This window comes from Pristis pectinata, chromosome 27, assembly GCF_009764475.1.
Source record: "Pristis pectinata isolate sPriPec2 chromosome 27, sPriPec2.1.pri, whole genome shotgun sequence".
Taxonomy (NCBI): domain Eukaryota; kingdom Metazoa; phylum Chordata; class Chondrichthyes; order Rhinopristiformes; family Pristidae; genus Pristis; species Pristis pectinata.
Genome location: NC_067431.1, coordinates 828,302 through 853,273, shown reverse-complemented (window position 1 = coordinate 853,273; position 24,972 = coordinate 828,302). Strand labels below are relative to the sequence as shown.

Below are 24,972 nucleotides of genomic sequence, written 5' to 3'. Positions count from 1 at the left end.
ATATGCAGTTCAACCCAGGTAAGTGTGAAGTGGTTTATTTTGGTAGGTCAAATATGATGGCAGAATATAGTATTAATGGTAGGACTCTTGGTAGTGTGGAGGATCAGAGGGATCTTGGGGTCCGAGTCCACAGGATGCTCAAAGCGGCTGCGCAGGTTGACTCTGTGGTTAAGAAGGCAAATGGTGTATTGTCCTTGATCAATCGGGGAATTGAATTTAGGAGCCGAGAGGTATTGCTGCAGCTATATAGGTCCCTGGTCAGACCCAACTTGGAGTACCGTGCTTAGTTCTGGTCACCTCACTACAGGAAGGATGTGGAAGCCATAGAAAGGGTGCAGAAGAGATTTATTAGGATGCTGCCTGGAATGTGGAGCATGCCTTATGAAAGTAGGTTGAGGGAACTCGGCCTTTTCTCCTTGGAGCGATGGAGGATGAGGGAGGACCTGATAGAGGTGTATAAGATGATGAGAGGTATTGATTGGGTAGATAGACAGAGGCTTTTCCCCAGGGCTGAAATGGTGGCCACAAGAGGACATAGGTTTAAGGTTCTGGGAGTAGGTACAGAGGAGATGTCAGGGGTAAGTTTTTTACTCAGAGAGTGGTGAGTGTGTGGAATGGGCTGCCGGCAGCGGTGGTGGAGGTGGACACGATAGGGTCTTTTAAGAGACTGTTGGATAGGTACATGGAGCTGAGAAAAATAGAGGGCTAGGGGTAAGCCTAGTAATTTCTAGGGTAGAGACATGTTCAGCACAGCTTTGTGGGCCGAAGGGCCTGAATTGTGCTGTAGGTTTTCTATGTTCTATGTTCTATATAGCTTCTTTGTGTGAGGGAAGTTATAAACTTGCATTACTTGCTTGCATCGACACAGAAAGAACAGTACTTATGCTTGTTAGATAGAAAGGAATTAGCTGAAATAAAAAGGGAAATGTTGACTAAAATGTTGTTTACTTTACAAACATAACAGAGGTGGTGTCACTTTAGCTTCTTGGAAAAGGGAAGACAATACCTCTGTTGATTTACACCCAGGGAAGGGACACCGTGCCAAGTTAGCCTAGAAATAGTTGTTATAGTTGCACCAGAGAAAAGTCAGAGAGAGGGCCCATGATTAGATTATTAGATCAACTGCTTGGAAAACTAACAGAATGTACATGCAGGAGTTAAGGGAAGGGATGACACTGCAGGGCTGATGGTCTAAACTAGAAGCTTATTTTGGGGGCATGCCTTCTGTAATTAGACAACTGGAGGGTGGATGTAATTGATTAATTATCGACAGAATCAATTCCTGGAAGAAAACATATAAGAAGGGCTCCAAGAAGAAAGAACAGAGAGGGAACCTCCCTGAAGCATGATTGCTGAACAGGTCTGAGGTCAACTCATTGCCGAGCTTTCTGCCAAATGCCAGATGATGTGCATTTGACTTGTTATTTATTTACTCGTTTATTAGACTGTGGGAAGCCATTTGGGTCACTGGATCCACGCTGATTCCCAGCAAAGCAACCAGTCACGGTAGCATAGTGGTTAGCGTAACGCTTTACAGCGCCAGCGACCGGGTTTCAAATCCGGCCACTGTCTGTAAGGAGTTTGTAGGTTCTCCCCGTGTCTGCGTGGGTTTCCTCCAAGTGCTCTGGTTTCCTCCCACATTACAAAGACGTACAGCTTTGGAAGTTATGGGCATGCTATGTTGGCACCGGAAGCGTGGCGACACTTGTGGGCTGCCCCCCAAAAATCACTATGCAAAAGATGTATTTCACTGTGTGTTTCGATGTACATGTGACTAATAAAGATCTTATCTTATCTTATCATTACCTCCCTCCTTATGTCCCTGTACCACTGCAACTTATTCACTTATATCAAATCCCTGTTGATTCTTTCGCTACTTATCTACATGGAAATAGACGCTGGAAAGGCTTGAGGACCCCTATACCTGCTCTACCATTCAGTGAAGTCATGACTGATCCTTTACCTCAGCGCTCCTTTCCTGCACTGTCCCCATTTCCCTTGATCCCATTTGCGGGATCTTCTACCTGATGGAAGAGGAGAGAAGAGAGAATGTCCCGGGTGGGTGGGGTCTTTGATTACGCTGCCTGCTTCACCAAGACAACGAGAGGTAAAGAGTTCATGGAGGGGAGGCATGTAGACATGGCTATAGGGTGAAACGGGAAAGGTTTAGTGGGAACATTAGGGGGAACTTCTTCACTCAAAGAGTGGTGGGAGTATGGAATGGGCTGCCATCTGATGTAGTAAATGCGGGCTCACTCTTGAGTTTTAAGAATAAATTGGATAGATACATGGACGGGAGAGGTCTGGAGGGTTATGGACAGGGTGCAGCTAAATGGGACTAGTGGAATAACGTTTCGGCACAGACTAGAAGGGCCGAATGGACTGTTTTTCTGTGCTGTAGTGTTCTATGGTTCTATGGTGCCTATCAATCTGTCCTGAATATACTCAGCTGGCGAGTAAATAAAGAAAGCCACAGTTTCATTACTCGCTGAGGAAATAAATTTCTTCACATTCTTGTCCTGATCTCTTCTTTTGAGACTGGGATCCCTGGTTCTATGCACTCCAAGCACAGAAGCCATCCAACGTGAAACTTATTCCTACTCTCTGTTTTCTGTCTATCGACCAATTCTCAATCCACACCAATATATTACCCCAATAATATACACATTAATTTTGTTTAATAACAGTAGGGTACCTAGTGTCATAGTTACACAACATGGAAACTGGCCCTTGGCCCAACTCGTCCATGGTGCCTTCATGAGCTAGTTCCATTTACCTGCATAGGTCGAGGGTTGATAGATACGGGTTGATAGAAAATCATGAGGGGGAACGATACGGTGTATGGCCAAGTCTTTTTCTCAAAGTAGGGGAGTCTAAAACTAGAGAACATGGACTTAAGGTAAGAGGGGAAAGATTTAAAAGGGAGCTGAGGGGCAACTTTTTCACACAGAGGGTAGTCAGTATGTGGAACAAGCTGCCAGAAGAAGCTGGTAAGGAGGGTACAATTACATTTCAAAGATATTCGAATAGGTTTATGGATAGACGAGGCCTAGAGGGATATGGGCCAAACATAGGCAAATGAGACTAGCTCGGATAGACATCTTGGTCGGCATGGACGAGTTGGGCCAAAGGGTCTGTTTCTGTGCTGTATGACTCTATATATTTGGCCCATATCCCTCTACACCTTTCCTATCCATGAACCTGTCCAAATTACTTAATCAGAGGCTTTTCATTAGCCCAAATGCACCACATATTGGCCTTCTCCACATTGGTGAGACCAGGCGCAAACTGGGCGACCGCTTCGCCGAGCACCTGTGCTCCACCTGCTGTGGCCCTCTGGAGGTCCTGGTTGCCAGCCATTTTAATTCTCCTCTCTATTATCACACCGACCTGTTTGTCCTTAGCATCCTCCACTGCCAGAGTGAAGCCAAATGCAAACAAGAGGAACAGCCCCTCATATTCCAAAATGTCAACTGTTTATTTCCCTCCATAGGTGCTGTCTGACCCACTGAGTCCCTCCAACATCTTGTGTGTTGCTCCAGATTTCCAGCATCTGCAGTCTCCTGTGTCTACATTTTTGGTCTTGTTATAAAAGGCCAACATATTGCTGGGCTTCTTAATTTATTCCACTAGTTACAGCCATAAACATTCCATTCCATTAGTTACAACCATAAGCGTCGGAGTGGACAGCAGAGTGAGAGGGAGCAGAGTGGTTGGGCTTTGGCTCAAGGGGCTTAGGTGTAAAGGGGCAACGTGGGTGAGTAGCTGGTAAGTAGGTAAAGGTAAGGTTTTACCTGTTATCTGTTTATAGATCTTTAAGTAGGAAAAACTAGGGGAAAAAAAAAGAATTAGTTCAGATGGAGGACATGGTGGTGTGCTGCAGCTGCTTGATGTGGGAGCCCATGGACCTTGCTGTGGTCCACGATGGCCACATCTGCAGTAAGTGCTTGAGGCTGGAGGAACTTCGGCTCGAACTTGATGAGCTGGAATTGCAGCTTCAAACACTGCGCAGCGTCAGGGAGGGGGAGAGTTATGTAGATGCTGTACATCAGGAGACGGTCACCCCCCTTAGAGCAGGTACTTCTGGAGTCCAGGAAGTAGATAGAAGGGTGACTGTCAGGGGAGGGAAAAGGAAAAAGAAAATGAACAGGCAGATAGAGCAGAGGACGCCGGAGGCTGTTTCCCTCAGTAACAGGTTTTCCGCTTTGGAAGCTGTTCAGGGAGATGACCTTTTGAGGCCCAGCAGCAGTAGCCAGGTCTATGGCATGGGGACCAGTCCTGCTGCTCAGAAGGGAAGGGAGGAGAAGAGGAAGGCAGTAGTGATAGGGGACTCGATAGGGAAACAGATAGGAGGTTCTGTGGAAGTGAGCATGAATCCCGGATGGTATGTTGCCTCCCAGGTGCCAGGGTCCGGGATGTCACTGATCGGGTCCACAGGATTCTAGAGCGGGAGGGAGAATAGCCAGAAGTCGTGGTTCATGTTGGTACCAACAACATAGGTAGGAAGAGGGATGAGGTCCTGAAAAGTGAGTTTAGCGAGCTAGGCAGAAGGCTGAAGAACAGGACCTCAAGGGTAGCAATCTCAGGATTGCTGCCAGTGCCATGCGATAGTGAAGGTAGGAATAGGAGGAGATGGCAAATAAATGCGTGGCTGAGAAGTTGGTGCAGGAGGGAGGGTTTTAGATTTTTGGATCATTGGGATCTCTCCTGGGGAAGGTGGGACCTGTACAGAGAGGACGGGTTACACCCGAACTTGAGGGGGGCCAATATCCTTGCAGCCAGGTTTGCTGGGGTGGTTCAGGAGGGTTTAAACTAGATTGCGAGGGAGAAGGGAACTGGAGGAGTAGGTCAGAGGAAGAAGGGGATGGGGAAAAGTCAAATATGACAGGGAGAGAGGTTTTGAGGAAGGAGAAGCAGAGTACAGGCTATCAAAGTAGTAAGGTGGATGGGCTAAAGTGCATTTACTTAAATGCAAGAAGCATCAGGAATAAGGGAGATGAACTGAGAGCTTGGATAAGTACATGGGACTACAATATTGTGGCTATTACAGAGACATGGCTGACATCAGGGCAGGAATGGATACTGAATATTCCTGGTTTTCAGTGTTTTAAGAGGGATTGGGGGGGGGAGAAGAGGAGGAGGAGTGGTGATACTGGTCAGGGACACTGTTACAGCCGCAGAAAGGGTAGATAATGCAGAAAGATCCTCTCTAGAGTCAATATGGGTGGAAGTTAGGACCAAGAAAGGAGCAGTTACCCTCCTGGGAGTATTCTATAGGCTCCCCCGGAGCAGTAGGGATACTGAGGGATTGGGAGGCAGTTTTTGGAAAGGTGCGAAAATAACAGGGTTATTATAATGGGAGACTTCAACTTTCCAAATATTGATTGGCACCTACTTAGTACCAAAGGTTCAGACAGGGCGGAGTTTGTTAAGTGTGTCCAGGACAGATTCCTGTCACAGTATGTTGACAGGCCGACTAGAGGGAATGCCATATTAGACCTAGTTTTAGGTAATGAACTGGGACAGGTGACAGATCTATCAGTGGGTGAGGCAGAGAAGGAATGGCAGGGTGAAGGAACTGTGGGTGATGAAAGAGGTGGAACAACTAGTTAAGAAGATGAAGGCAGCATACATAAGGTGTAAGCAGCAAGGATCAGACAGGGCTCGTGAGGAATATAGAGTAGCAAGGAAGGAACTTAAGAAAGGGCTGAGGAGAGCGAGAAGGGGACATGAAAAGGCTTTGGCGAGTAGGGTTAAGGAGAATCCCAAGGCTTTTTACTCATATGTGAAGAGCAGAAGGATGGCTAGAGTAAAGGTGGGTCCGATTAAAGACAAAGGTGGGAGGATGTGCCTGGAAGCTGTGGAAGTGGGTGAGGTTCTCAATGAATACTTCTCTTCAGTATTCACCAAGGAGAGGGGTCTTGATGATGCTGAGGACAGTGTTGGTAAGGGTAATGTTCTACAGTATGTAGATATTAAGAGAGAGGATGTGTTGGAGTTGTTAGAAAATATTAGGACAGATAAGTCCCCGTGGCCTGACGGAATATTCCCCAGGCTGCTTCGTGAGGCGAGGGAGGAGATTGCTGAACCGTTGGTTAGGATCTTTGAGTCCTTGTTGTCCATGGGGATGGTACTGGAGGATTGGAGGGTGGAGAATGTTGTTCCCTTATTCAAAAAAGGTAGTAGGGATAGTCCAGGGAATTACAGACCAGTGAGCCTTATGCCTGTGGTGGGTAAGCTGTTGGAAAGGATTCTAAGAGATAGGATCTATGCGCATTTAGAGAAAGATGGACTGATTAGGGACAGCCAACATGGCTTTGTGAAGGGAAGATCTTGCCTCACAAGCCTGATAGGGTTCTTTGAGGAGGTGACCAGGAAGATTGATGAGGGTAGTGCAGTGGATGTGATCTGATTCTTGATAAGGTTCTGCATGGTAGGCTTCTTCAGAAGGTCAGAGGCCAAGGGATCCAGGGAGGCTTGGCCGTGTGGATTCAGAATTGGCTTGCCTGTAGAAAACAGAGGGTTGTGACTAGTGGTGTCCCACAGGGATTGGTTCTGGGACCTCTACTTCTTGTGGTATTTATTAACTTAGATGAGGGGGTGGAAGGGTGGGCTAGCAAGTTTGCAGATAACAGAAAGATCGGTGGTGTTGTAGATAGTGTGGAGGGCTGTCGAGGCTTACAGCAGGATATTGATAGGATGCAGAGCTGGGCTGACAAGTGGCAGATGGAGTTCAATCCAGAGAAGTGTGAGGTAGTACACTTTGGAAGGACAAACTCCAAGGTGGAGTACAAGGTAAATGGCAGGATTCTGGGCAGTGTAGAGGAGCAGAGGGATCCGGGGGTTCATATTCACAGATCACTGAAAATCGCCTCACAGGTAGATAGGGTAGTTAAGAAAGCTTATGAGGTGTTAGCTTTCATAAATCGTGGGATTGAGTTTAAGAGCCGCGAAGTAATGATGCAGCTTTACAAAACTCTGGTTAGGCCACACTTAGAGTACTGTGTCCAGTTCTGGTTGCGTCATTATAGGAAGGATGTGGAGGCATTGGAAAGGGTGCAGAGGAGATTTACCAGGATGCTGCCTGGATTAGAGAGTATGGATTATGACGAGAGACTAAAGGAGCTAGGGCTTTACTCATTGGAGAGGAGGAGGATGAGGGGAGACATGATAGAGGTATACAAGATACTGGGAGGAATAGATAGAGTGGACAGCCAGCGCCTCCTTGCCAGGGAACCAATGCTCAAAACAAGAGGATATGGCTTTAAGGTAATGGGTGGGAAGTTCAAGGGAGATGTCAGAGGGAGGTTTTTCACCCAGAGAGTGGTTGGTGCATAGAATGCGCTACTTGGGGTGGTGGTGGAGGCCGATACGTTGGTCAAATTCAAAAGATTGTTAGATAAGCATATGGAGGAATTTAAGACAGAGGGATATGTGGGAGGAAGGGGTTAGATAGGCTTAGGTGTGGTTTGAAGGGCGGCACAACATGGTGGGCCGAAGGGCCTGTATTGTGTTGTATTGTTCTATGGTTTTATAAAACAACAGATCTGTCAAACATGATTTCCCTTTCATAAATCCATGTTGACTCTGCCCAGTCCTATTGTTCCTTTCAAAGTGCTGGGTTACCACTTCCAAAATAATACAGCAAGAACCGATCTGCTGAAGAAACTCAGCAGGTCTAGTAGCATCTGTGGGAGAAAAGGAATTGTCAACAGTTTAGGTTGAAACCTTGCATCAGGACTCAAGACACTTGTGTTTCCTAAATAATAGTCCAGGATTTACCCTACTATTGATGTCAGGTTCTGATTAATATCTTGGTAGGGTGATATAAGGATATTCAACAGTAACTTTCAAAACAGGACTAGATAAACACCTGTAAGGGGGAAATTTGCAGAGCTCTGTGGAAAAAGTAAATGAGCAGAACTTTTTGGAAAACCCATTGAGACAGCACACTCTAGATTGTCTGAATGACCACTCTCCGTGCTGAAAGTTGATTAACAGCATGAAATTCAACAGTTTAAATGCAGCAGAAGAAACATCTGTAGGCATGCCAGTGAGGGTTAGAAGAAGTCCTTGAAGTGATCAATTGCCCAAAAGTTTCTTACCAATATTAATCCTTCCTCCATTTAGTCCATTCATTGCAATGGAAAACCCATCACCTTCACGTCCAATCAAGTTACTAATGGGTACAGCACAATCTTCAAAGATCACAGCTCGAGTCGGCTGGGAATTCCATCCAACCTTATGAAAGGGGACAGAGGTAAGTGAGGTTATGCACAGCACCCAAATTCTTATTTTACATTATTTAAACAAGTGGTCTGGATAAAAGAACACTTCAGATACATGGATCAATAGGAGGTTTAATGTCCAGCCTGTCCCTCAGGATCGAGGATAACGCCTTTCCACTTCAATTCTAGAGGGGTTTGAAGTGACAGATGAGGCCAGTGTGGGATGTGTAAAATAGCAGGGTGCCTGAAAGGACAGATGGTGGGTGGTTTGTGAGGTGGTGTGTTCCTCCTGCTGTTTATGTTGGCCTTCCTTGTGCTCCTGCACAGGGCCTCAAGGTTCTCCGCATCATCCCAGATTCTCCTCCTCCGCTGGGAGTGGTCATGGGCCAGGAATTTCCATGAGTCAGTGGGGATACTGCACTTTTTCAAGGAAGCTTTGAGAATATTATCAAATCTTTTCTTCTGTCCATCTGGTGATAGCTTCCTGTGGCAGAGCCCAGAACAGAGTATCTGTTTTGGGAGTCTGATGGTGGGTATGCATTCAAAGTGATCTGCCCAGCAAAGGTGACTGATTAGGGTCTCAAAGCTGGGGACACTGGCCTAGAAGACCAATGTTGATTCGCTTACCCTGCTAGTGAACTTGGAGGATATTACGGAGACGTCGTTGGTGGTATTGCTCCAATGTCTACAGTCCAAGTCTCAGAAACATACCGACAGGCAGGCATCACCGCTGCCGAGCAGTCATGAATTTTGTACTGGGTTTGAGGTCTTGACCTAACACCTTGGTTACTGGAGAGAGGACATGGCAGCTTTATAAGAGATTGTGAGCAGATTTTGCTTGATTTAATCCCTCCATGGCAGACAGCATTGATAATGGTAAGAGAAAAAGAAGCCTTTTGTTTCAAGCCATTGGGCACAGAAACAGGCCCCTTCGACTCACCACATCAAACACCATTCCATTTATCCACTTGGTCCGTAGCCCTCTGTGCCCTGATGATTCAAATGTTCATCCAGATATGACTTAAATCTTGTGAGAGGACCTGCCTCCCTGTCCAATTGGGCAGTGCATTCCAGATTCCAACCACATCGGGATGAAAAACATTATTCCTCAAATCCTATTTAAACTTCTTACTCCTTCCTCAACACCTCCAACCTCTTACCCTAAACATATAGTCATGGAGCTACACAACACAGAAACAAGCCCTTCGGCCCAAGTCAGCCATGCCGACCAAGGTGCCTTCCTGAGCTGGTCCCATTTGCCTGCATTTGGCCCATATCCCTCTAAACCTTTCCAATCCATGGACCTGTCCAAATGTCTTTAGAATATTTTAATTGTAACTACCTCTACCACTTCTTGGCTGCTCATTCCATATACCCACAACCCTCTGTGTGAAAAACCTGCCCCTTATATCCCCTTTAAGTCTTTCCCCTCTCACCTTAGACCTGTGTCATCTAGTTTTAGACTCTCCTACCCTGGGAAAAAGACTGTGACGATCTAGCTCATCAATGCCCCTCACTATATACCTTCATAATGTCATCTCTCAGCCTCCTTCATTCCAGGGAAACAGCCCCAGCCTGTCCAGTCACTTCTTGTAACTCAAGCCCTCCAGTCCTGGCAACATCTTTGTGAATCTTTTCTGCATTCTCTCCAGCTTAATCACATCCTTCCTATAGCATGTTGACCAGAACTGCACACAATATTCCAGATGTACAGCTGTAACATGACGTTCTAACTCTTGTGCTCAATGCCTCATCCGATGAAGGCAAGCATGCCATACACCTTCTTTACTGCTATGTCGCCACTTTCAGGGAAAAGATACCGGCTGTCTACTTTATCTATGCCTCTCATAATCCCATAAACTTCTATCAGGTCTCCCCCCCACCCCCCCAACCGCCACTGCTCCAGAGAAAACAACTCAAGTTTGTCCAACCTCTCCTCATAGCACATGCCCTCTAATCCAGGCAGCATCTTGCACCTTCTCCAAAGCCTCCACATCCTTCCTATAATGGGGTGAGCAGAATTAAACGCAACACTCCAGATGCAGCCTAACTAGAGATTTATAAAGCTGCAACATAACTTCCCGACACTTGAACCTAATGCCTTAACTAATAAAGGCAAGCAAGCCATATGTTTTCTTTACCACCTTATCAACCTGTGCAACCACTTTCAGGGAGCTATGGATTTGGATCCCACGATCCCTGTGTACATCAACACTGTTAAGGGTCCTGCCATTAACAGTGTACTGTCCCTTTACATTTGATCTCCCAAAGCACAGCACCTCACATTTGGCCAGATTAAACTCCATCTGCCATATCTGCAACTGATCTATATCCCACTGTATCCTTTGGTGATCTTCTACACTATCCACAACACCACCAATCTTTGTATTATCTGCAAACTTACTTACCCACCCATTCACATTTCCATTCAAGTCATTTAGATATACAGTATATCACAAACAGCAGAAGTCCCAGTACGGATCCCTGCAGAACACCACAAGTCACGGACCTCCAGCCAGAATAAGTCCCATTGACCACTGTCCCCTATAGGCAAGCTAATTCTGAATCCAAACGGTCAAGTCACTGTGGATCCCATGCATCTTAATCTTCAGGACGAGCGTCCCATGAGGAACCTTGGCCAAACACCTTACTAAAATCCATGTAGACAACATCCACAGCTCTACTTTCATCAATCACCTTCATCAACTCCTTGAAAAACTCAAATCAAGTTGGTAAGACATGACCTGCCCCGCACAAAATCATCCTGACTGTCCCTAATTAGGCCATGGTTTTCCAAATACTCATAAATCCTATCCCTACAAAGCCTCTCCAATAGCTTCCCTACTACTGACGTGAGACTCACTGATCTATAGTTTCCAGGATCATCCCTATTTCCCTTCTTGAACAACATTAGCTACTTGCCAGTCCTCTGGGACCTCGACTTGCTCACTACAGAGGACATGAAGATCATGGTGAAGGCCCCACTAATCTCATCTCTTGCCTCTCTCAATAACCTGGGGTATATCCCATCAGGCCCTGGGGACTTATCCACCTTAATGTTCTTTAAGAAACTTAACACTACCTCTTTCTTCATCTCAAAATGCCCCTGCATATTAGCACACTCCACACTGATCTCACTATCCTCCACATCCTTCTCCTTGGTAAATACCAACGCAAAGTACTCATTTAGGACCTCACCCACATTCTCCACCTCTAAGCACATGTTCCCTCCTTTATCCTTGAATGGTCCTACCCTCTGCCTTATTATCCTCTTGCTCTTGGTGTATGTATAGAATGGGATTGGGATTCTCTTTGATCCTAATTTCCAAGGACTTTTCATGGCCCCTCCTGGCTCTCCTAATTCTCTTCTTGAGTTCTTTTATAATCCTTAAGGGCTCCATTAGATCTTTAGCTTCCTAAACCTTACACATGCTTCCTTTTTCTTGTTGACTAAATTTACCGCCTCTCACATCATCCAAGGTTCCCTTACCTTGCCATCCTCGTCCTTCCTTCTTACTGGAACATAGCTGTCCTGTACTCTGTGCAGTTGATCTTTAAACAATTAATAGTGATCAATTATTAAGTATTAATTATTATGAATAGTAATTTCTGATTAATAGTGCAACTCCCTCTCCCCTCTTTTACCTCCCTCTCTGTCTATTCTAAAACATCAAAACCCTGGAACATTAAGCATCCAGTCCTGTCCCTCTCTCAACCAGGTCTCTGTAATAGCCACAACATTTTAGTTCCATGTACAATTAATCTAGTAACTAAATAGCTAACTAAACTAATCCCTTCTGCCCACACAATGTCCATATCCCTCCATTCTCTGCACATTCATGTGTCTATCTAAGAGCCTCTTAAACGCCTCTATTGTATTTGCCTCCACCACCACCCCTGGGGCAATGTTACCCCTTAGCTGAGTTATAATACCGGAGGGATAAGCTTATGTGTTGTAACCACTTTTCTTGTGTGTGATTTTTGCTACAAACTTAATCAAAACAGAGAGCCTTCCCATTTGGTACGGGTATTTACCTTTCTCTCTTTCTTGCCAAAGCTGAGTCCAGGTGTACCTTTCTCCACCAACAAGCAAGAAATGCCCTTAGGACCTTTGTCTCCAGTCCTGCACATCAACACATACAGGTCAGCATCGCCTCCACCACTGATAAAAGCCTGAAGAATAAAGAATTTTTCTGGATCAATTATCAGTCAGTCTGGGAAGTCTGGTCTCTCTTGAACATTTGATGAACTGATCAGACAACAAAATGAATGAACCACATTACTACAACCACCACCTGAGGCCCTTAGCAAACACTTCTCCATTCTCATTACCTTTGAGCCATTGAGGATGTAGTAATCCCCTTCTCGCCTTGCTGTAGTAATTAGTGAAGCTGCATCACTGCCACTTCCTGTGGGCAGAATTACACAATGTTACATCGATCATCTTTATACAGTCCTCCACAGCTGTCCATCCTTCAATAGCTGATTATAATTATATCGGGCTATTCAGATATCTTAAAAGGAAATGACACAGGAAGGAAAGAAAATTAACTTCTGGTGACCCCCCTGCCACTCACAGAAAGGACTAGGTCAACTTTCTGGAACATTTGCGAGTGAATATTCCAGATTTCCACTGCACTTTGTCAGTAGCACTTCCTGTTTTCACTCCCAAATGTTCCAGCTCTAATTTAAGATTAAAGATTGATTCCCCTACCATAGCAAGAAGCCTCAATATATCAAATCCAACAATTTTAAACACTTCAATTAGATTATCCACAGATTTCCAAACTCAAGACAGTACAATCCTTCTCTAAAAAAAGTAAAGGACTTTTACAGTGAACGGTATGGCCCAGAGGAGTGTTGTAGAACAGAGGGATCTAGGAGTACAAGTACGTGGTTCCCTGAAAGTGGTGTTGCAGGTAGACAGAGAGATGAAGAAGGCTTTTGGCATATTGGCGTTAATTAGTCAGAGCTTTGAGTATAGAAGTTGGGATGTTATGTTGCAGTTGTACAAGATGTTGGTGAGGCCGCACTTGGAATATTGTGTTCAGTTTTGGTTGCCCTGCTATAGGAAAGATGCCATTGAGCTGGAAAGAGTGCAGAGGAGATTTACGAGGATATTGCCATGATTCGAGGGACTTGCCAGGATTATGGAGAGAGGTTGAGCAGGTTGGAACATTTTCACTGAAGTGTAGGAGAATGAGGGGTTACAGAGGTGTATAAAATCATGAGGGGCATAGATAGGGTGAATGCGCATAGTCTTTTTCCCGGATTGGGGAATCAAGAACTAGAGGGCATACCTTTGAGTTGAGAGGGGAGAGATTTAATAGGAACCTGAAGGGCAACTTTCTCACCCAGAGGTTGGTCAGTACATGGAATGAGCTGCCAGAGGAAGTGGTTGAGGCAGGTACATTAACAACATTCAAAATGTAATTGGACAGGTACATGAATAGGAAAGGTTTAGAGGGATATGGGCCATATGGGATGTGGGACTAGCTTAGAAGGGAATCTTGGTTGGCACGGACCAGTTGGGCCGAAGGGCCTGTTTCCGTGCTGTGTGACTCTGTGTAGAGGCCACTCAGATCCCACTGTACAGCAGTATCCTGTAGTCTCTATCCATTCACACAATAATCTGTTTTTCTATTCACCCTACCTTATACTTCCTCACATTTTATTCCATCTGCCAAATTTCACCCACTTGTTTACCCCTTGCCAACTGCATCCTTCTCACAATTTACCTTCCCAGCAAACCTGGCAACAATACATCAAGTCCCTTTATCCCAGTCATTAATGTAGATTACAAATAGCTCAGGCCCCAGCACTGATCTGTGTTTATGCCAACAAAAAAAAACATGTTTATCTGTTTTCTTTTAGTTAGCCAATCCTCTATCTGTGTTGTTACCACAATGTCATGACCTCCTCATCCTGTGCTCTCACCTTTCACGTGGCAATTTATTGAAAGTCTTCTGGAAATCCAAGCACTACAGTATCCAGCCTATGTTACATCCTCAAACTTGTCCAACACGATTTCCCTTTCATGAGTTCATGTGGAGTGTTTGACTGTATAATTGCCTGCTACAGCTTGCTGCATAATGGGTTCCAGCTTCCCCCCACCCCAACAGCAGATGTCAGGAACAGGTCTGGTGCTTACTTCTTTGTGTCTACCTCCTTTCTTGAGTAGTATTGTTTCCTTTGTGGTTTTCCAGTCTGCTGGGACCTTTCCAGAATCAAGGCAATTTTGAAAGATCAGATTGAAGATTCTAGAATGGAGGCCATTAGGTTCCGGGGATACGTCCGCCAGTAGTGCCTTTTTTAATGATGATTTCACATTCTTCCCTCCCTTCTGCCCCCAGACTTCCACTGTTATTGGGGTGTTTTTTGTGTTTTATACCATGTATACAGATACAAAATTAGTTCAAAGTCTCTGCAAGTTGCTTATTTCCCATTATAATTTTCCAGTCTCATCTTCCAAGGATCTGACATTTACCTGAGCTCTTCTCTTTGTTTTGATAAATTTGTAGATCCTCATGGTGTCAGTTTTTATGTTCCTTGTCATTGCCGGTTGCTAAAATACTCCCAGCCATCTGGCCAGCCACTGATTTGTAACACTGTACAAGTTTTCTTTCAATATGATACCACACTAATCTTCCTTAGTCATTGATAGATGTGTTGTCCTTGTCAGAGTCTATATTTTTCAATAGAATATATCTTATTGAGAAATATCTCATTAATTTTTAATCTGTTTTCCTTGACAAGGAAGGTCTGTTATCTAGGGAGAACAGACGTAATTTCTCCATAACTGAACTGCTCCATCCCAGGTAACATCCTGGCAAACCTCCTCTGCACCCTTTCCAGCACTGTCACATCCTTGTTATAGCATGGTGACTAGATCTGAATGCAGTACTCCAGCTGAGGTCCAACCAAGGTTTTATAAAGTTGGACTGTAATCTCCCTACTTCTATATTCAGTGTCCTGACTAATGAAGGCCAGTATCCCATATGTCTTCTTCACCACATTGTCTACCTCTGTTGCCACCTTCAAGGATATATGGATTTGTACTCCGAGGTCCCTCTGTTTCTCAATGCTCCTTAAGACCCTACAATTCATGGTGTATGTCATAGCCTTATTAGTAATCTCAAAGTGAATCATCTCACATTTGCCTGGATTAAAATCTGTCATTTTTCACCCCTTTCACTCGTTATCTCTCGGCAGTCTAAGTATACCTTCCACATTATCAACAACTCTGTCCATCTTTGTGTTATCCGTGAACTTATTGATCATGCCTCCCACATCCAGATCCGAGTCATACCCTTGTATTACAAACAGCAACAGCAAGGGTCCCAGCTCCAATCATCATAGGACATCATTTGTCACAGGCATCCAATCATAAAACCAGCCCTCTACCGTCACCCTCTGTCTTCTCTCACCCTCAGTCTCCTCTTGCCAAGCCAAATTTGGATCCAGTTTGCCAACTTTTTGAACCAGTCTCCCATGTGGGATGTTTTCAAAGGCCATGTACATCACATCTACGGCCCTGCCCTCATTGACACACTCTGTCACCTCTTCACACAATTCAATCAAATTGGTCAGACAGCACCTGCCCTTGACAAAACCATGTTAGCTGCCTCTGATTAATCCTTGCTTTTCCAAGTGATCAGTAGTCCTCTGCCTCAGAAATTTTTCCAGTATCTTCCTTACTACTAATGTTAGGCTCACCAGTCTATAGTTACCAGGCTTTTCCCTCCTGCCTTTCTTGAAAAGGAGGACCACGCTGGCTGTCCTCCAGTCATTTGGTACCTCACGTGTCCAGAAAAGTTTTAAAAACCTCAGCCAGAGCCCCAGTAATCCCTTCTCTTGCCTTCAGTAGCAGCCAGGATCTGGTTCTGGGCACAGATCCTCCTTTAAGTCCACTAAGGCATCGAGTACCTCCTCTTTATTTATGGAGACCTGCAATAGACTTTCACCTTCCCCTTCACTGAACTCTCCAATTACAAAGTCTGTTCCCTTGTGAATACCAGTGAAAAGTATTCATTTAGGATCTCATCTGTTCATTCTGGCTCCACATGACCAATGTTATCCCCAATGGGCCCTATTTTCCCCCAGTTATTCTTTGCCCTGAATATATTTACAGAACGCCGCCTTATTTACCTTAATCCTGTCTGCCGCTGATTTTTTCTCTGCCATTCTCATTTCCTTTTTAAGCGCCTCCCTGCACATTTTATATTCATGACAGGCCTCTCCTGTCATTTATTCCCTACAGTTGACATATGCTTCATTTTTTTCTCTTTATCCAACCCTATATGTCCCGCAACATCCAGGGTTCCCTATACTTGTTACCCCGGCTTTTACCTTGACAAGAACACGTTGGCATTGAACCTAGTCACTATCAGTACTGATATCTGCCTACATATCAGTAGAGGGATTTCCTACATGAGGGACTGCCTACATATCTGTTCTTCTATCTCCTGTTGATTGTTAGAAGGTCTGTAACACACCTCCAGCAAAGTGACAACACCCTTTTTGTTTCTAATCTCTACCAATATGACCTTGTTTGAGGAGCCTTCTAGGGTATTCTCCCTCAATACTGAAGTGATATAATCCTTGATTTACACTGCAGTACCTTCTTCCCTTTCACTTCCTTCTGCCTTGCCTGAAAATTCAACACGTTGGGTATTGAGTTGCCTGTGCTGCCCATCCTTCGACCGTGTCTCAGTGATGACAACAATACCTTAGACCCCTGTGGTTTTACGTAAAACCCCTAAGGTTTTACGTTCATCTACTTTACTAGTGATAGTCCTTGCACGAAAATAGATGGAATTTAGCTTTGAATTCCCTTGATGTTCACTTACTCGCCTGTTCTGCCCATTGAACTTACTATTTCTCCTCTAGGCGATTGTATCTCTCCATCTGGACAACTACCTGAGCCCCCTTCCCCTGCCAACTCAGTTTAAATCTTCCCCTAGAGCGTTAGCAAACCCTGGATGTTGGTCCCACTTTGGTTAAGCTGCAACCTGTCCACTTGTACAGGTCGCACCCTCTCCTGAACTGGTCCCCGTGATTCAGGAACCTAAAGCCCATCCTCCTGCACCATCCCTTTAGCCACTCATTCATATCTGACCTATCTAAATTCTCCCCCTTGGATCTAAAGTGGTTGACTTCTTCACATTGAATTCCTGCCACAATTATGTCTAATATGTTAAACAAATGAATCAACTACTGTTTAGCGACACGATGACTATTTTGATCACTTTGCACTAAAATGGACCTTTTTTATTGTCCTAATTGTGTTCTTTCTTGTAAAAACTGTGTATAATTTATGTTCCATTTATGTTTTTCATGTGCATGCTGCTTATCTGCTGCTATGTGCCTGTGATGCTGTTGCAAATAAGGTTTTCATTGCACCTGTGCACACATGTACTTTTGCATCTGACAATAAACTCGACTTTGACCCTTGGTGACTTTCTGCTCCCATTTACAAAGCACATAGTGTTTCATGATAAATTTGGACTTAGGGGTACAGGACACAAATCTGAAATCTTCAGGCAATGCTTAAATTTGGAAATATTTTAAAGTGGCAAAGACTTTAAGAAGGCACTACCATGTGGTTTGGACAGACACACACCAGATGAAATCCAACACAGCAAAGTGAAAGATGATGCATTTTTGCACGACAAATGAAGAGAGACAATAGATGCCAAATAAAGGGAATGTAAAAAGAGACCTCTGGGAATATGTACACAAACCTTTCAAGGTGGCAGTGCATGTTAACAAAGGTATTAATAAATATTATGGAATACTGAGCTTTATAAATAATGGAATGCAGAAGGCGAGGCGGTTTGCTAACTCTATAGAATTAGATTCTTGTGTGCATTTCTAGGCACTGCTCTTGGAAGGCTGTGAAGACGCGAGAGAATTTATTAGCGTTGTCCTAAGGATGGGAGATTACAGGTGTATATTCAGACTGGAGCAGCTGAGGCTGTTCTTGAAGCACAGAAAGCTGAAGTGTGATTAAAATTATGAAGGGTTTTGATAAAGAGATTGTTTCTAGCAGCTCTGTAGTACACATTTTGAGGGGGAGACCAAACCGACAATCATAATTATTTGAGGACCACTCACATGAAATATGCTTTAAACAATCATGATCAAAGGATTATTTTTGTTTTTAAAGCTCTTCTCAGTGCTGGGTACTCAATTACAGCAAGTCTGTTATTGAGTACCCAGGACTGAGAAGAGCCCGTACCCAGTCTGTTTTTGATTGTGCCAGTATCTCATTGAGTCACAGAGCATGGAAACAGGCCCTTTGGCCCAACTGGTCCATGCCAACCAAGATTCCCATCTAAGCTAGTCCCATTTGCCCACATTTGCCCCATATCCCTCTAAACCTTTCCTTTCCATGTACCTGCCCAAGTTCCTTTTAAATCTCGTTAATGCACCTGCCTCACCCACTTCCTCTGGCAGCTCTGCCACCCTCTGGGTGAAAAAAGTTGCTCCTCAGATTCCTATTAAATCTCTCCCCGCTCACCTTAAACCTTTGTCCTCTATTTCTTGATTCCCCAGCACTGGGAAAAAAACTGAGTGCATTTACCCTATCTATGCCCCTCTTGATATTATACACCTCTGTAAGATCACCCCTCATTCTCCTACGCACCAATGAAAAAAGCCCCAACCTGTTCAACCTCTATAACTCAGTCCCTTTCATCTTCACTTTTAAAATATGTACTGTCTCACAAATGAAACACTTCTTAGCAAAATGCAGTATTTAGTTTGCATCATTTACTGATAACTTAAAACAAAAATCCCTGCAGTTTACTCTCCTCACTTTTGTTCCAAACTGAATGAGGCACTTCTGTCTGTGTTTATTCTCAACTAAACAATCTTCTAGCTCTTCGTCTGAATAGGACTAACTTCCATAAATTTGTGATGAAATTGTGATATAAATGTGTTCCATAAATTTATGATGAAATCTGGGAGAAATTTCTGATATTCTCTCATTTCTGTGAGATTATGAAACTTCCAATGAAACAATACTTTTTCCTGCATATAATTTCAATGTGGTGGAATGTTTTCTTTCCCCAAAGATCATATTTTGTTTTTAATCAACAGAAAATGATTGTAAGCAGATGTGAATTCAGTTTTAAGTTGTGTGGTACTAAAGCTGAATGTGAGTCAAAGTCCTAAAGAGGTAGCTTTGCTCCCAGAGGTACTTGGAATTTGGCAAGTCTGACCACAAGAAGCCATTATTTTCTTCAAGAATTTCCAAATGAAGTTACTCAAATAGACTGAACTTGCAGAATTTGTGTTTACCCATGTGCTCTGGTCTCCTCACAAACTTTGGTCTTGTTACTTACAGGTACATTTACTAAAGCAAAATACTGCAGATGCTGGGAATCTGAAATGAAAACCAGAAAAGGCTGCAAGTCAGGCAGCATCTGCAGAGAGAAAACAACAGCAACATTTCAGATTGATGATCTTCTCATGTAATGTCACTGACTTGAACGGTAAACTGTTCCTCTGTCCAAAGAAGCTCCTGACAGCATTTCCATTTCTACTACAGGTAAATTTCCTTATTAAGTCCACTGAGTTACATAGGTTGCCACGGGAATTTCTACACAGTGGAGTCTAACTAATTAAAACAAAACAGCTTGGTAGATACCCAGCCCTCAGTGACATGTCAGAGTAGGTAGTACATTGAAACACCCAGTGGGCTAGATGTGCTCTGCGATTGTTGAATCAGTAGTTGGGGGAGCAAAGTTAAGATGATTAGTAAAGAAAGCTGAGGTAACAAGGGAAACTTTTCACACATCATGGCATTAGAACTTGGAATGTACTGCCTTGAAAGGTGGAGGATGCAGATTAGGAAGAAGTGGTGTATCACAGGGAGCCAATCTGGGACCCTTGCTGTTTGCTACATTAACAATTCGGATATGAATGTAAGTGATATGATCCATAAATTTGCCGATGACATGAAAATTAGTGATGATGTTGCTAGTCTTAGGCCACAGCATGATACTGATCAGTTGGTAAGATGCTCAAAGCACGGCACAGCTAGTAGAGATGCTGCCTCACAGCGCCAGAGACCCAGGTTCAATCATGACCTTGGGTGCTGTCTGTGTGAAGTTTGCATGTTCTCCCCGTGACCCATGTGCATTTCCTCTGGATGCTTCAGTTTTCTCCCACATCCCAAGACACAACCAAGGGTTTGTAGGTTAATTGGCCACTGTAAACTGCCCCTTATGTAGAATCTGGGTAAGAAGTTGATGAGAGGGAGAACCTGGGTGAGGAGTTGGAGAGAATTTGGATAAAATAAAAAATGGGATTAACATAGGATTAGTGCAAGTGGGTGGTTGATGGTTAGCGTGGACTCGGTGACTCAAAGGACTGATTCCGTGCTGTATCACTCTATGACACCTCAAGATGACATTTAATCCTGATAAGCACAAGGTGATGCACAATGGGAGGATTCATAAAGACTGGACATACACATGAATGGCCTTAGGGAATACTGAGGAACAGAGAGATCTTAGTCTACAAGTCCAGGGATCCCTGAAGGTGGCAGCACAGGGAGATCAGGTGGTGCAGAGGACATGCAGGATACTTCCCTTCGTTAACCGGTGCTGCAAATTACAGGCAGAGAGATTATGGTACAACTTTATAAAGGCCACAGCTAGTGCACTATGTGCTGTTGTGGTTGCCATACTTATAGACCTATGGGACACCACTGCAGAGGGTGCAGAGGAGGTGCACCAGGGATGGAGCGTTTCAGCCATGAGGAGGGACTGGGTTTGTTTTCCTTGGAGTTGAGGAGTTTGAGGAAGGGCCTGATAAAGGTTAACAAAACTATGAGGGGTATAGATAGGGTCGATAGTAGGAAACTTTGCAGAAGTGTCTTAAATTGGAGGCCATAGGTTTAGGGTAAGAGGTCTTGAGGAAGGTGCAAGGAAGAATTGTTTTCACACCGAGTGGTTGGAATCTGGAACACACTGCCTGAAGAGGTGTTGAGGCAGAGACTGTCACAAGATTTAAGTAGTATCTAGATGAGCACTTGAATTGCAAAGCCACAGAAGGCTACAGACAATGCAGGTTGGTCTGTGGGCTTGGTAGAGATAGGAACAATGAATGTTGTTTTTTCTGTGCTGAATGACCCTATATCTTGCCATGACACTAAATTTCTAAAAACTGGATGAAACTTGAAGCAGAACAATTTGAAGGAATACAGGGGAGGACGACTAACTGGATTGTTCTGCACAAACGCCACCAAAAATCTGATATAATTGTGTTAATGGATGTGACTGTACTGGAGACTGTGCAGAGGAGATCCACCAGGATGTTGCCTGGTTTGAAGGATTTGAATTATGGGGAGAGACTGGATAGGCTGGGCTTGTTCTCCCTGGAACAAAGCAAGCTGAGGGGTGATAGAAGTATATATTATGAGAAGCATAGATAGGGTAGATAGTCAAAACCTTTTTCCCATGGTAGGGGTATCAAGAACAAGAGAATAGGTTAAAGGTGAGAGGAAGGTGTTTAAAATGGATCTGAAGGGTATGTTTTTTTACACAGAGAGTGGTTGATACCTGGAATGTGCTGCCATAGGAAGTGGTGGAATCAGATAATTATTATGTGTTAGAGGTATTTATACAGACACAAGTAGGCAAGGCATCAAAGGATACAGTCCTAATGTGGGCAAATGAGATGAGTGTAGATGGGCAAGAAGGTCAGCACGGACTTGGTGGGTTGAAGGGCCTGCTTCTGTGCTGTACCTCTCTACGACTCAATACATCTGTTTGTGCATTGTCCATTGCAGTCATTACTGACCTCAAATGGGTGACATTATCCTTTTCCACTCTCTTTCTCTCTAATATATTTATAACCGTTTACCATTGGTTTTGAAATCCCTTGCGTGTTCTTTTCATACTTTCTTTTTGCATCCCAAATATACTTTTGACTGAGTTTTACAGCTCTCTTAGTCTGCTAGATTCTTCAGGTTTCGTTTTATGAACAAGGAGCTGTTATTTTCCTCTCACTTTCTTTTTACAAATCCTTGCTTGTCTTTTGACTTCCAGTTCTGAAAATCAAAGCTCATGGAATCATCTTCCCTAATTCCAATTTCCTTATTTCTAAAGTCTAAAATTTTCTGTCTCATTTGTTGAGTGCTGTTCAGGCCTCTTTGAAATTTCGTACAAAGAGGTATCAATTGCAAATGGCTAACAGACACACTTGTAAACACCACCTCACAAAGCAAACAAACAGTGGAAGGTTTAATCTAAATAAAGAGGCAGATATAAATTCCTGCTCTGCCAATGTTGAACATTGTTAAAAGGAAACTTGCTCCTTAAGATCTGTTTGAGATATTTTTGATTAGAATCAGACCTGGCTCAGTGAGACAGTAGGAAGCAAAGCTCTCCATGCTGCACAATGTGGGACAGTGCTTGTGGCGCTGCTCCTCATTCCCAAACTTGTCAATCATCCAGGCACACATGCTGTAAAAGGGAAAGGAAACAGCTTTTAATGTAAACTGGTCCAGTTCCAAGAGCTCAAATGGAGCCTCAATAGATAGCACATCATCCCACACGCAAGCAACGATGTCAGCATTCCTGACATATTACGTAGAACAGCACAGCACAGGAACAGGCCCTTCGGCCCACGATTTTGTACTGAACTAATTAAACCAGTACTTCAATGCCTAACTAATCTAATCCCTTCTGCCTCCACAAGGTACATATCCCTCCATTCTCTACAAATTGATGTGAATATCTAAGAGCTTCTTAAACACCTCTATCATATTTGCCTCCACTACCATCCAACAGTGCATTCCAGGCACCCACCACTCTCGGTGTAAAATACCTTGCCTCAGACATCTCCTTTGAACTTGAAGCAGCAACAAGAGTCAGTAACTTCCTGACTCTTCAACTTGATGCCTCGACTAATAAAGGCAAGCATGCCGTATGCCTTCTTTACCACCCTATCAACTTGTGCAGCCACTTTCAGGAAGCTATGGACTTGGACCCCAAGATCCCTCTGTACATCAATGCTGTTAAGGGTCCTGCCATTAAATGTGTATTGTCCCTTTACATTTGATTCCCCAAAGTACAACACCTCTCACTTGGCTGAATTAAACTCCAGCTGCCATTTCTCCGCCCATATCTGCAATTGATCTGTATCCCGCTGTATCCTTTGGCAATCTTCTACACTGTCAACAATGCTGACAATCTTTGTATCGTCTGAGAACTTACTAACCCATCCATCTAGGATTTCATCTAAGTCATTTATGTACAGCACAAACAGCAGAAGTCCCAGTACGGATCCCTGTGGAACACTACTAGTCATGGACCTCCAGCCAGAATAAGTCCCATTGACCACTACCCTCTGTCTTCTATGGGCAAGCCAACTCTGAATGGCTGTCAAGTCACCATGGATCCCATGCATCTTAATCTTCTGGATGAGCCTCCCATGAGGTACCTTGTCAAACACCTTACTAAGCTCCATGTAGACAACATCCACAGCTCTACCTTCATCAATCACCTTCGTCACCTCCTCGAAAAACTCACTCAAGTTAGTAAGACATGACCTGCCCCACACAAAGGCATGCTGACCGTCCCAACTTAGGCCAAGGTTTTCCAAATGTTCATAAATTCTATCCCTAAGAATCCTCTCCAGTAGCCTCCCTACCACTGACATCAGACTCACGAGTCTATAGCTTTCAGGAATATCCTTATTTCCTTTCTTGAACAATGGAACAACATTAGCTACTCGCCAGTGCTCCGGGATCTCACCTGTGGCTGGAGAGGACACAAAGATCTTGGTCAAGGCCCCAGCAATCTCATCTGCTGCCTCCAATAACCTGGGTTATATCCCATCAGGTCCTGGGGACTTATCCACCTTAATGTTCTTCTAGAGACCCAACACTAGCTTCTTCTCATCACTACTTCTTTCATATTAAATGAAAGATTTCTGTTTCTCTCAGAGTTAAGCAGTGAGTTAACCTAAAAGGCAACTGAATAAAAAGTAATATTTCTGTCCAATATCCAGAGCAGAGCAGTGACTTGCAAATTCGGTCCATTATCCAGCTATCAACACTGCTATCAAGCACTCTAGAGACAGAGATAGTGCCCCCCCTCCCCCCTTCTATATTACCAGTTCTCTTTAACATGCTGAAACGTCATTTTGAATACCACTTAACCTTTTACATTCCAGAGAATACTAAACTAATTTGTCAATTCCTCCTTGCATTTTGACAGCATTCCGGTGTCACGTCCTCTAACGTATCCTTGTTAAGCTATAGTAAGGTATCTGGTAAGGAAGCATCAAGTATTTTGATGTTGAAGAGAATTAATGGAAGTTTAGTTTTTAATTATTGAGGATAGGGCTCCATTCTGAATGGTCACTTGTTAAAATAGCTTCCAATGTGTGACAAAGCCACCTTATCAGGAAAGCTCCAATTTGATCAAGTACTGTCCCAATTTAGTTATATATACAACTATACAATAAGAACTAGCCAGGATAGAATTGTTTCTTAAAAGCCCCCGAGGAGGAAAATTAACCAGTGCTCTGACTCCTTATTGCTAATTACTTTTTGCCCAATGGAACTGGCTAGAACAGCAATAGATTCAGTTTAATGCAAGAGAAAGATAATATTTGCTATGGTTAAAGTAAAGGTAATTTACATTTTCAGTGTTGCTGGTGGTTTGAGTGAAACCTTGAATGTCCTTTTGATCACAATGTATGAATTCACCAGAAGACAAAAATG

At 43.8% G+C, this 24,972-nt stretch overlaps 1 protein-coding gene across 1 annotated transcript in view; it reads right to left on the bottom strand.

The window, feature by feature from the left end:
- acad8 (acyl-CoA dehydrogenase family, member 8) overlaps window positions 1–24,972 on the bottom strand; it is a 97,132-nt gene that overhangs the window by 35,348 nt on the left and 36,812 nt on the right. Inside the window, exons 4-7 of the mRNA XM_052040047.1 lie at window positions 22,596–22,705; window positions 12,561–12,637; window positions 12,264–12,401; window positions 8,106–8,241 (exon numbers count right to left, since the gene is read on the bottom strand). Coding sequence (XP_051896007.1) covers window positions 8,106–8,241; window positions 12,264–12,401; window positions 12,561–12,637; window positions 22,596–22,705 — 461 coding nt within the window. The remainder of the gene's footprint in view (window positions 1–8,105; window positions 8,242–12,263; window positions 12,402–12,560; window positions 12,638–22,595; window positions 22,706–24,972) is intronic.